This window comes from Leptosomus discolor, chromosome 5 (genome assembly GCF_034619465.1).
Source record: "Leptosomus discolor isolate bLepDis1 chromosome 5, bLepDis1.hap2, whole genome shotgun sequence".
Classification (NCBI taxonomy): Eukaryota; Metazoa; Chordata; class Aves; order Leptosomiformes; family Leptosomidae; genus Leptosomus; species Leptosomus discolor.
The window spans coordinates 22,734,607-22,748,692 of NC_141395.1; the positions used below are offsets into that span (position 1 = coordinate 22,734,607).

The 14,086-nt window shown below is 37.2% G+C and overlaps 1 protein-coding gene across 1 annotated transcript in view; it reads left to right on the forward strand.

Moving 5' to 3' along the window:
• MYO3B (myosin IIIB) overlaps nt 1-14,086 on the forward strand; it is a 218,796-nt gene that overhangs the window by 124,863 nt on the left and 79,847 nt on the right. The window contains exon 22 of the mRNA XM_086465966.1: nt 95-224. Coding sequence (XP_086322092.1) covers nt 95-224 — 130 coding nt within the window. The remainder of the gene's footprint in view (nt 1-94; nt 225-14,086) is intronic.

Below are 14,086 nucleotides of genomic sequence, written 5' to 3' on the forward strand. Positions count from 1 at the left end.
TACTTGGTCATGTTGACTGTTCACATTTTAAAGAACATAGTAGCTTTTGGGTAATCCTTTTTGGAAACTTTTCTGATTCTGTTTCCCCTGCTAGGTATTATATGACGCCTCTGCATTCCTTGAGAAGAACAGAGACACTCTGCCTGCTGACGTAGTGGTGGTGTTGCGAACTTCAGAGAACAAACTTCTTCAGCAGCTGTTCTCTAGCCCGTTAACAAAAACAGGTATTTTCTGCACAGCTTTGCTAACTTTGCAACCTCTTCAGCTACCTACTCCTCTAAAACTCTAGTTCTTTCTGGACAAATTTTTTAAAATCTCTTTCAGCTCTGCTGTTTCCTAGATATCTGAAATGTAATGATCTATGTTGTTTTTTTTTTTTAAATATGTGGACATGAATTCTTCTAAAACACCCAGGCAGCAAGGTTCATCCCTCACTCCAGAGAAGGGGAGATTATCTGACTTGTAGGGCAAGAACTCTTTCTCAGAACAGGATGAGAATATGGGATTTTCTTGGTTCTTAGTCCTTTACTAAGATCAGTTCTCAGTTGATAGATTCTTGTGTATTCTTGTGTACCATTTTTCACAGTTCATAAATGATGTAATGTAGATCAAGTTCTTTAGGAGGTAATATCCATCTATTTAGATGCATTGATGCAATACATAAAGTTTCTTACAAATTATAAAAATCACATACTAATCTGTTAGAATTAATTAATTAGGTTGATTTAAAGCTTGTTGACAGTGACTAACATGAGAGTGCACAGATGTATGGCTAAATAAAACAGCAAGATGAAGTTTGATTACTCCATGGATAGATGCCAGAATAGCAGTGACCTATACAAACAATAGTTCTGCAGTATACATGCGAACAAGCCAACAGATGTGCACATCTCTCAATACTTCCTAAATTTTTAAAGTATTTTTTTCATAATGGATAAGAAAAAAATGTAATACTAAGGCATAATCTAAATATGATAGATTGTATGAGAGTGCAGAATTCTTGTGATCTGGTATGACATGAAAATGAGGTTGGTGTGTTTTTAGGTAGAGGTAAGTGTACATGTGTTGGGTAGTGCTGTGTAGGCTTGTATGTGGGCTGTAGAGGCAATTCTGCACCTGGCAACTCTGTCTGGGATTTCTGGCCCCTCAGTAGCCCAGTCATAGCCTCTAGTGATGCCTTTAACATCTCTTGAGAGTTCTATGTAGAAAAAGAACATCTGGAGAAAAACATATATTGGAGCCTTCTTTGCACATGTAAAACTGATAGCAAAATATCTGTTTATATTCTACATAGGATAGATTCCTGTTACCTTGTCCTTGTTTTTTTCCTGTAGCTAGAAGACTCTGAATTACCCCCCTTCAAATAATGCTTTTAGAGGTCCTTGAGAGGTGAGGATCCAATGAGGAATCTGCTTCTCCTTTCAGCTATGACAAGCTTAGATGAAGGAGGATATAGTTTAAGATGGAGTAGGGTTGGTTTGTGCCCAAGTGCGGAACAAAGAATCTTTGTGTCTACTTCTGACATTTGAGTCTGTGTTAAACTGGTAAAAGAGATTCTTTTACTCAGGCTGGATGGATCAAGCAAAGCAAAAAATAAAATTCACATCTGATCAAATGTGCCTCCACACCCCTCTTTACTAGCTATTTTATACCTTGGAGCTATAGTCAGAATGAAACGGATCAGGTCCTTTGCCCCAGTTATCAGTCCCAATTATTGTGAATATTATACTTCTGATTTTATTGCTATTTTAAAATCAGAATGCTGAGACTTTCATGCAAACTCCTCTTCTTCTCGCTTTTTAGTAGCAGCAGCACTGAACTTAAGTATTTTGCCCAATATACATGAAAGGTTCAGTAAGAAGATACTTATTATTGCAGTAATGTATAGTTACCGTGTTGATGTATTTCCACTTTTTTTGTTTTGTCTCTTACATTCCTTCCTTGTTTCCTATTTACATTAATTTCATGCTTTCTGCCTCCTGTTATAGAACATTTACCTTTCCATGAAGAATACACAGCAAATTGAGCATTGTCTGTATTTCTGTCAAGTTGGTACAGGGCATCCTGTTTAAAAAATTATTGTGCATATGCTCCTGTGCATGGTGTTATAAGAATAGCTTAAAACTCTTATGTCATTTTTATTTTTTAAAAGTCTTTGTGATTTTGCTTTATTTTTTCCAGCTGTCTAATATAATTGGCACTTACATCCGGTCTTGGGGCCTCTGTGTTCTAAAATCAGATTGTTGCCAGGTTTAGTTTTGGCAGCTTGCAAGATAAATGAAAGGTTTGGCTGAGAACAGAAGGTATGGCTGGCAATGCTGCTTCATCTCTGCTCAGTGAAGAAAGATAATGCTATTCTCTTAACTTTCTACAAAGAGGCTTTGGTAAAGAAAAGAATAGTGACTGTGTAAATGTCGCATTGTACTCTGTCCTTGCCTCTTAGCCCTCTTCCCTCCACTCAGCATGTGCTTCATTCCTATAGCAAACCAGAAAAAATACAGATTAAGATTCATAATCTTGATACAATTTTCTCCAGTTTTTTGTACTGACTGATGTGAAAGTTAATAATTTACATGGAAGCCATATTGCATCTTTCCAGGTAACCCTGACTTGAAGTGAGCCTTCTGCTAGTATCTCTGGTGTTTTGTTTGAAGATGAGTGACAGCACGTTCTCACATCTGCTTGCAACTAGCTCTGGAATTTGCAGCGTAGGTGGTTTTTGCCAAGCAGCGATCTCCAAATCTGTGTAATAGTCACTAGGTGGTGCTATCCCAGAAGCAAGAAGGAATTTGAGGCTGGTAACATGGTCTGACAATTACTGAAAATGTAGTTCTTAAATACCAGTAAGAACAAAAAGATGCCTTTCCCACCCTGAGAAGATCCTCTGTTTGAAGTATATTTATATAACTGTAATGTCTTCCGCTGTCAAAAACTGAGCAGCAGCAAGAAAATAAATATTAAAAAGACTAAATTCTTTTACTAATTTAAGATCATGTTAATCCCTGTAATTTATCAAATATACTTATCCCCTCTTAACAAATGCTTCTATTTCACAGTAGCAGACTGTGTAGTTTAAAGGGTCAGAAATTAACAGCAGGACATTAAATATATATTTGTAATAGTAATTTATGGTTAAGAGAGTGCACAATTATTGATATGAGACACCAGAACTTAAACGTTCTGGCACTAATTTTGTAGTATGTACACTGTTCCATCTTTTAGTGGAAACTTAGGCACATTTGGCATGTTTTGGAATCTGTTTGCACTTTCTAGGGACCTTTAACCTCAAAAATGAGTGAACATATTCTGGTTTGACCTATGAGTTCTCCCAATTGCTTCCATATTTGTCACTTTTTTCTATAGACACAGCTTCTTGTTCTGAGAATTCTGTATATTCTGAAATTAAAATAGAGTTTATTCCAAATACGAGAGACAAGTAAAGCGTTTTAAAAACAAAAGTTGCCACTACTCCAGTTGCATATGCATGTTTCCATTCAGATATAATGCATTCCTGTTTGTCTCTAGTTTTAGCTTATCACTGTTGTAGCTAAAGCATCAGAGAGAAAAGGGATCATGTGATCTAGAAATTAGAGTCCTCTTGTAAGAGAAGAGGCCTTCAACTGGAAAAATTAAGGAGACACTTAGTACATTGACTACTGGTATCAGTGAAGAGCCAGACTGTTTGACTTGCTGTCCTGATATTCAAGACTTTTTGCAGCATCACCTCTAAGTGGTGGTGCATCTGACTGCTTGGGCAAAGCACCGCTAGGGATTTTTGAGACTGCGGCTCCATCTTCCACTTTTCCTCCCTCTTACCTTATGTTCTCCAGCTGACCAGATCATGCTGGTGGGATAGGGAGATGTGCCAGAGGGCCTGCATCTCAGAAAAGCTGCAGCACAACATGATTCTCTACTCTTGAAACACAATCTCTGTAGTCTTTTTCCCCTTCTGTCTCACAGACCTTTAGAGCTTTTATCAGGGTCGCTCTGCTCTGCCTTAGGTCCTTGCTGGAGAGAAGGGGGAGAGTTGCCACCTGGAGGGAGGGAAGGGTAAATTCTCCAGCCTTCCCACCACCAGAGCAGAGGCACTGGGAAATGTCCCTGTCCTAGCTCTGAGAATCTGTAGGGGCTGGGCTCGGCTGTGTAGAATAAATACAGAGCTGAGTACCATTACTGCTAGAGCAACGTCACGACTAGTAATTTTGGTAGCGTTGGGTATTGCTCACGCAATCAGAATGATAAAGTATCAGTCTACAGAATCACAGAATGGTAGGGGTTGGAAGGGACCTCGAAAGATCACCTAGTCCAACCCCCCTGCCAGAGCAGGACCACCTAGAGTAGGTCACACAGGAACGCGTCCAGGTGGGTTTCGAATGTCTCCGGAGAAGGAGACTCCACAACCTCTCTGGGCAGCCTGTAAATACCATCCATTGCTAATAAACACTCCTTGTTCATGGTGCCTAGATATTTGAGCATAATCTGTCAAAGAGAACTGGGATGAAAATTTTCACAACCTTGACTGAAGAATTAGGATAGTGATGTTTTAACAAGGGAATTTTTTTGTCCAAAATAGGAGGAAATTTTTTTTTTTTCAAAAACAAATTAATTATAATTAGCCTGCCTAAAGGTCTTTTGCTCTCCTCAGTATTGATTTTTAGTCTATGTGGTTGTGCCTTTGGGTGTCCAGCCCTGCTCACAGCCCTCGGACAAAAAGTAATTATAAACAATGTATGTCTCATACAAAAAAAAACCCCACCCAGAACAAACAACTGACAAACCATGTGCTGAGAGAGAATGTGAAAAAAATGTTTCAGACTTCCTTTATGCACACTGAAGAACACAAGAACTAGGGCCTTTTGCAAAATCACTTTAAAGAATGGCTTTTCACCACTCCTTGGTGACAGGAGTACTATCTCACTATTAATTTGTCTGTAACTTTGATAGCAGCTGGTTCCTCATGAAGAGTCAGAAAGTGAGGGGAAAAAAATGGATTTGCTTGCATTTCAGTCCCATGAACAGATGCTACCAGGCATTCAGTGAAATCTTGGCCAGTTGAAATCGTAGATGCTTTGCCATTGTTTTCAGTGGAACCATGATTTGACCTGTCGTGTTTGTCACTGTGCACTCCTATTGAGTACAAGCCCTTCCTCTAGTGTTAAGTAGTGGCAGGTCTCTTGGCTTGCTGTGTGTCATACTTATGCACTGAAACATAGCATGTTTCCATTTGGGCTTAGCGGGTTTTTTCTTTTAATTCCATACATCATAATAGAGCAAAAGACTCAAATACATCTTAATTTTACTAATTTATCCTACAGTAAAATCTTTTTATAATGGTACTTTTGTGTTAGTATTTTCACCTCTAAGAGATAACTGCAGGCACTCTAAGTCAAATGAATTGGAAACAAAGCCATTGTAATTATAATCTCTCTACTTAAAATGAATCAGAATTTATGTTTTGTAAGAATTTGGGTCAAGTTAATGGAAGCTGTATCTTTTCACTCGGGACACAGAGGCTTTCCTACTTCTAACTGGTCCATATGTTAAAAGCATATAAAAGTTAATCGGTTTTGCTTTGCTGCCAGTGTGTTGTGTGCAAAGAGAGACTTTAAACCACAGCTGTGCAACGTAACAATTGTGAACTTTACTGGGTTGCAGATGTGGGACATCAGTAAACTAAATTAAATGTAGCTTAACTGAGTTTGAGAGGTAGAGTATTGGATTACTTTGTATTTAGTTTTTCAGTTGAGCATTCTACAGTTCACTGTTTCTCTTTTCTTGGTATCCTAAGGTTTTGTGTCATAGGACAAATGGAATACACAGTTACTCACAAGACTTGCTAGCAGTAGGATCCAAAACATGCCTTAAAATAGCCCTAAAAATGGAACTCATCTAGAAACAGAACCATGTATCAGATCAAAGTTAAGATCTCAGTCCTGCTAAAGCTTTATATAACACATAACAATTATTTACTGTTGAGAATAACTCCCTATAAATAAAGAATGTCAATGAATCTCTGGAATTGCAGATGGCAGTAAATGCAGCAGCCAAGAAGGGTCAAGTTAGATATATGTTTATGTTTGGTAAAGGGTGTTGCCCAAGCAGAAGTCCGCTGTTTTTAATATGAGACTTCACAGATTACGTTGTATTGAAAATGGGTAAAGGGCATAGATTTTTTTTTTTTTTTTTTTTTCTCCAAGTGCTTGCAAATTGAACCCTAAAAAAAGTACAAGTGGGCAAGTTTAAGAACAGATCTTGATGACCTTACTGGTTTGATTCATAACAGGCCATTCTCTGTAGAACAAATCTTGAGGATAATTTTTGTTTACCTTTCTCTCAGAAGAGAGGAGATATCTTTTCAATTTTCATGTTTCTAGCCTAACTTCTCAATTCTATAATGAACATTAACTCACAGTAGAGAACAATAATTAATCTTAACACTTAATTGTATACTATTATGTGTTAATATTGAGGAAGGAAAAGATGTATTACACAGATGTTACTGGTTTCGATATTAACTAGTAGACTATGAGATCTCACTGTGCAGCATATACAGAATTTAAATAGAGAAATATTCAGAGAACATTATGCAGTAGTTGTTTTAATGAGTGGTTTACTAGGCAGTTTCTACAGGCACTATGTGCTGTAAGGTCAAACTGTGTCAAAGATGCTTGATACGTCATTGGAAGCATTCAGTAGATCTCAAGATCAAGTCTTAGAAGAGCAATTATTTTTAAATTTTCTAGTGAGTTTGTAGAGCAGATAAATTTGTTGAATATTCAGATAACCTTGCTGGTTTGAATATCCATAATGTTTTTGATGTGTCCTTTACAAAGAACGTGGTTATATTTCCCACTCTTTCAAAATAATTGAAATAGGGGTTAATGTATCTAAGAGATGAATGTAGTTGGTGGAAAACAAACCTCTGAGTTTGAGCTGGATTTTGTGTATTTGTTTCAGAGTATTTTGGACTCTGAATATGGTGTCTTACTATGATTTTGTACTTTTATCCATTTTCTTTATTCCTTCACCCTACAACAAACTGTAAAGGTCAGTACTTTACTAAACCAGCACTATCTTTTCTCTTGTTATTTAAGTTTGTCTTACTTATTCCAGCCTGGCTTGGCTTTACATAGGAGACCTTATAACTGAACTGCCTGGACAGTAGGTCACAGTGTGTGTCAAAGACAGAAAATGCATTTGTGGATTTCTCTATGAATGGGTATTTGTTTCATTAAGTGCGGAGATACAAATATAAATGAAAATAATGTTTTGAATTACCACAAAAATAACTATCTGTGATAATATATGGAAGTGCTGGGATCCAGAGGAGCAAACGTTCAGTTGAGAAGCCTTTGAGACTTGATTAAATTAGTAGTCAACATCATTATTGCCTAGATTTCAAAAATGGGGAGGCCTGGGACTTTCATAAAGTTCTGTAACCATATTTAATCCTAAATTAAGACTTCTAAAAGAACTCTTCTCTTGAAGTGCCAAAACCTGCTTTGGACACCGTTTTTATCCCATCTAGATTAGGGTCTTAAACTCTGAGAAAACTGATAGTCATAGTGAGGTCGAAGAAAATGTTCCTCTATTTTATTCCATGTGCTTTCAATGACATCTTTATACCTGAATTTTTACCACTGAATTCATTGGAAATCTTCACTGGGATTTTGATCAGACTGTCTATGTATGGAGCAGCTTCAGCAGCAGGTCTCAAGTGATAGAATATATACCATAAAATGTTTTCTAGATTGTATGGAGACCGAACACTCTGGAAATACAAACAGTGGGCTGGAAATCACAGTTCTTCGTTTCTTCTAGGTTTCCTGTTTATTCACTGTTCTTGTAGAAAATTATTTTGGGCTCAGGTTAAATTGAGTACAGTGAAGCTTAATTAGTGTTTGAGGACAGTCATGAGATCATCAGAGACAAGATGCTGAGGTGTGAGCTACCGGAATGCTTGCTGTTGGTTCATGTTGGCGAGGGAGCAGAGACAAAATACTGAGATAACTACCGTATTATTCATAATTAAACTTTTACTTTTCTATATAAAGTATATATGATTTTTGGGGAAAACCAAAATCCCTTACATAATATGCAAGAGAAAGGATGTCAATTACACAAAACAATGAGGAAGATGAGAGCTGAATCAGCATGTGTGGTAACTGTATTTTCAACCCCATGTGTGTTTTTAGAGGTATTCTTCCACATAACCTCTGGAAGAAGAAATAAACTTAAATTCAGTCCTGAATAGAGATAACTGGAATAAGGGGGTTTTGGCTAATGCTGAAAATTAATGGAGAATTTCTCAACACTGAAGTCTTCACAAAAAATATACCTTTGTAGTTTTCTTTGTAGTTTTCTTCTAATCTCAGTTACAGGTGTGGTGCAGGAACCAGGGCAGTCTGCTGGGGCAACAGAAAACCTTGTGTTGACAGTGAGGTACTTAGCCTATGACACAGATTGCAGCATTCTGTACTGTCTGCTGTTCCCCAGAGATTTCAAGGTTTGTTGTCCTGAGTTGATTACATACAACATCATCAAACCCTACACTACCAAAGACATGGATGGAAGTTGCTAAGGACCATATCTGAAAGAAATGGCTTATGTCTTCTGGCAATGTATAAATTATAAAAAGCTGAGCTTTGTTCTGTAATGCAGCAGCTGGCGGACCAACCAGATCAGGCTGTGGCCAGCTGTCAGATTCCAGCAGGTTGGTCAGGTCTCTGGCTACAGACTTGACTAAAGAAAATGCCAGGCATCAAGCAGTAGAAAACTCCAGCATTGTTTATAGTGTAACTTCTAATTACTTTTTCCAGACAATTTTTCTTTTTTTTCGGGGGTTGGGTTTTTTGTTTTTTTTTTTTGGTCTACATGTGGCTTCAGGTAGCCCTCAGCTGTACTTAGGGTGCCACTTGTATCGTTAGTCCTGTGTTTGGACAGAGGTACCCAACCTATGCCCACCTGGCTGTGGCCAGATAAAGAGTTTGTCCAGCAGGCAATCCGCTCGCCCTCTGCCACCCTCTTTTCCAGAGCCATATGACCCTCCCTTGTCCTGTGCCTAGGAACCATCTATCACACGAACAGGCTATAGCATATGTGCTTTGCCTACTGTCTGTGAGTTTGGTCATGTCATTGGGACTGATATTCTGAGAATCACATAAGGTTTGCTTGTGTATCCTATGGTCATATATGTGCCTGTGATATTTCAGGAAATGTCTGCATTTCAGTGAACACACTCCCAATTGAGTAGATGACTACACATTTCTGATTCAATTTAGCTGGAAAATTTGGCATGTTGCTTAAAGTAGCCATTAATACTTAAGGTTGTGTTTTAAAAATATCTTGGGCACTACCACTAGCTAATTATATTCCATAATCTGCTTTTCTTTACTAGGTGAGGGTAAAACTTAAGACCTTTCTTACAGACATCATACATTTACATATTTTGGAATATAGCAGGTAGTTTGACCTTCATTTCATCTCAACTGCTGCCAGTGTCTTTCTTCCCTTGTATTCTACAAGAAGCTAACCTACGGTGTTAAAATGATATTTAAATGTAGCAGCAATGATGCTTACAAGCAAAGGTTTTTTTGTTGCTGTAACGTCATGCTGTGTGTTTGCCAGTGTGCCTTACTAATGTGGGAAGTGACTGCTGAAGTGTCTGCAATGTATGTAGAAAGCATACCAGCACTGAATTTACACTCAGGTTCTTCAGTCCCAGTCTAGCAATGTAAAACTTTTTAAGTATCTGTAAATATCATCTGTGTCTACTTCATGCTAATAAGACTAAAGAAACCGTTAGTCTAATTGAGAATCAGGGTCAGAATTTGTCAGTTGACTATGGCATGGATTTTTCATTTCAAATAATCTGGGCCAAAAAGTGTGTCTCTCTTGCTCCTGAAGCAATTACTTGTAATTAAGTTGTTCCTGGGTGGGCCTCACTATTACTAAGTTTTCATGGTTATTAGATTCTGTTTTGTAATATGGATCTGCTTTTGGAAATAATATTTCTCATTTTTTATTTACTTATTCTGAATAGGAAGTAAAGTGATTCTCTTTTCATAATAAGCAGCAGTGGAAGTGTGTCTGTATTGATAAATGTATTCTACAGACTTTTTTGTAAATATATTCTTGTTTAAAACATGTAGTATATGAGAAAATTGGATTCTTAGCTTTTTATTGCACAAGATTAGCTTAAATGACTTCAGTGACTCAAAAGAATAGAGTTTTGATAGTCAGTGACCAGATTCAAATTAGTACCCAATAAAAAAGTACGTGTATTCATTTATAGTCGAACTAAGGAAAGCTTAGTCTTACAGTAGCAGAAGATGAAAATGCATTGTGGAGATAAGCAGTCGACTTCCTTAGGCTAGATAAAATGTACTGAAAGGAAAGACAGAGAAGAATCTGTGTATGTCAAAGACATTGTCTGACTCTGTACTCTTGTAGAGTGCAAGTGCTTAGCACTGATTAGAAGTAGTGTCAATGAAATATGAATGCATTGTAGCATTTCTGACCATATTCTACTGTATCTACATGGTGTTTCAAGTAACCTCTTGTTATCTGAACAAGAAGCCTGAAAGAAATTAATAAAATATATGAGGAGAAGGAAAGAGCTTGTACTGTGCCCTCTATATAATAGTAATATCCCTGGTACAGCTCGTACAGTAAGGTGACATTGTCATTAGGCTCTTTCGCTGTAAGTCATTTGCACTTCACAAACTAAATGTTGTATCAAAGCTCAATGTAGTTCTTACCTGGCATACACGTACTTTGGGAGGAGTGATCTGTTACAGACATAACCAAAATGAGGTTATAAATACAGTGCTAATATTACTGATATTTGCTTGATACTACTTAGAGAACCCATCACCTAAGAGTAATGAAGCACTGACAAACCGTGAGTAACATCAGAACGTCGAGCCAGAGAGTGTACTTTTCATAATTAGTTTGGAAAGTCAACGGCTGGACAAATCATTAATTTGGCCGGATCACACAGTGAGTAAGTGCCAGAGATGCAAGAGAGAAGCCAGGAATGCTGACTAGTCCTTTCTGAGAGAGCGCTTCCAAAGTCTAACCTGAAAAAAGAAAACACTTTTCTTCTTTCTGTGGTGTGTAAATACTTGAAATACTTTCAAAACTTCTCCTGCTTGGCTTTGCATAATGGAAGAGATATGGTACTTTGACAGTGTGGTCTTTCTCACCTAGCTGAAATGAGGCATCAGTGAAGAATATGTTTGCAGAGATGTGAGATCTATACAGCTTCAGGACAAAAGGAGTTTTGCTGAGCTTTGGCACAGTGAGCTTAGCCAGTGAGTGCATGTATTTTTGCGTTGCTACTTCTCTTTCTGTTGGAAGCTGTCAGAGCATTTCACAAACTTTAATGACTGAAACTTGTGAAAGCATTAATGACATTCCTAACTTTATTGAACAGAGAGGAAAAAGAGAAACATTGGCGCTGACTGACTCCCCCACTGACACAAATGAATCCCACAGACCTTGGTCTACACATAGGTAGGAGCCTTAATTTTTCAGATGAGCAGTCCCGTTGAACTGAAAAGGAAATGCGTGTGAATAAAATTAAACATGTACATGTTTAAAAGATTAGTCCTAATTTTAAACATTAACATGTCTCCCCTCCCTCATGAATGCCTTTGCTAAAAAAAAAACCCTAAGAAAGTCTTGACAGGGTTTTAAATTGCTTAATTGGTCCATTTTGTGGAGTTGGATTTAATATAGGTAGTATTTTTATATAAGTCTATGTGGGTGTCACTTGTATTTTCTCTAAAGTGTTGTCCATGTAATGGGTGTGAAGCTAAATTTCTGAAAGGCACAGTGCAGTCTTTTAACCTTTAACCGGTTTAACCTTTCAAGGAACCTATGGCAGTTTTAACTGGCTGTGTTATTATCTGAAAACGTTTGTTCTTCAAATATTGATGTTCTCCACAAAGTGGAAGAACATTTCATTATTTTTGGTATGTAAAGTAATAAATGACCTTGTAAATGAAAATCAAATGCAGGGACAGGTACCAAATGTTTACTGACTATAAACACCATGCTAACTCTGGGTGAAACATTTCTTACTATGTAGGCTAACTTTCAGACCACATTTGTTCTGATTATTAGTTTTAATGGCTTAGACATGTTAAAGATAGGTAGTTATTTTTCTGACCATGAACTACTTGAGATGACTAATTCACAAACTTTTATTGAAGCATCATTTTGTGTCTGATTTGGGAAAGAAAAGAGCATTTTTTCTGTGGATTTCATCTGATGCTACAATTCAGTAGTTAGTAATTACATAAGAATTCACTTGACATATTAAATAAGCACTGACAAGAATCCGTTCCTAGAAGGAAGTAACTGATGAACAAAATCATGATATGTAAAGATTTTCTTTTTTTAAGCAGGAACTGACCACTTTTGAGGGTTTTTTGGTTTGTGAAGTCATTAAAGATTTATGATTAATAAAAAGGTTTATTTGCTTGGTTTGCCAGATCAGAAATATTTAGTTCTAGTTTTGCATGAGTTACTAAGAGAGAGCTTGGGGTTATTAATTATGAACCCTAGAAACCTAATGCCAGCAGTGAGTGTGGTGAACCTTGAGCAACTATCTTATCATTCTACGTTTTTATTTGATTATTAGAGTTTTGTAACTTGTTGTGAAATGCAACAAAATTTTAGTCATTTTAAACAATCTGATTCAAATTTCTTTCCTCTCCCAACTCCTTTCTTTTATCCTGTTTTGTCTCAATTCTCCAGAGCAAGGCTTTCAAGCTTTAGACTTGCTAATCTGAAGCCTAGCCAAAACCAACCTTTCCAGGTTGTCTACTTTAGCCAAAAAAAGGCACAAAAGAGTAATTTCTAACATGCAAAAATATCACAGTTACAGCTAAGAGAAAAAGAAATTCACCAACTTCTTGCTCATAGAAGTCCTCTTTTTAACCTTAGAGAGACACATGTATATACCATATGTATCATGTGTGTATATAGAAATAAAAGATTTTCAAAACATGAATTGCAGTTCTCATGAGTCTACACAGTATAGCGTGAAGCAGTTTCCAAAAAAGTGGACATACCTCGTGTTCTGCACTGTGATTTAGACTGTCAGGTAATATACATTGTTAGATCTGGAAATGACATGCCAGTTTTACAGCGTTGTGTCAATCCCAATGCCAGCAGCTTAAAAGAGAAATGCTTTTTGAAATTAATACAGAATGTTTGACTCACTCCAAAGAATGTCATTGCTGTGTTTGAGTGCTGGCCTCCAGATTGCTTTCAGGGGATTGGTATTTTTCTTGTTCAGAGGAAAGTAAGAGCAAAAGTTGCTTTCGGTGTTATGTGAACACTGGGTTTGCTCTGCTCCCTTATGGAATAATTACCAGCGATTAAGTGTTCTTGGTTTTTGTTTTTCCCATCCTGCCTCCTTACCGGTTATGTAATATATAGTTTAGCAAAACTCTGAAGACTGTTTAGAGTTACTGGCTTTCTGTAAAGCAAACAGCTAAACACTGGAGTTGATGCAAACAAGGCACTTAGCATCTGAAAGAAGTGTTAACACTTTATTTACATTTAAATTAAAATGGACACTTATTTATGTCTTCTGGTTCTGAAAGGTGTGTGGTACATCTGCAGAGGCCTATTGTTTATTCATGCTGTAAATCCTTTGAAATGTGTTAAAATGCTTCCCACTCATTATAAAAATCCTGCCACCCATGGATTAGGGCTTTGATGTCACCAATCCTGCTTCAAAGGGTTCTTTCAATGCTATTAATCACAGTTTAGCCTCTGAAGATATAGCCAGAGAAAACATTTGGACATCTTGTGCTAGACTTGCTAAAACTTTGAAATATACAGAGTGTCTTGCATATGCACAGTCCTGTATCACTTCCTCTCTTCTCTGAGCCTTTATTTTGAAAAGCTATTTTGTGATGACTTTGGCTTTCTTCAAGTACAGAGGAAAAAGTTTAGGACATGTCATACTGTACATTTAAAAAAAGGCACTTGTCTTTCAGTTGACACCACAAGATGTTTTGGCCTGAGGAATTGAATCAGTCTTTAAAAACCCCCAGGGACAATAAGA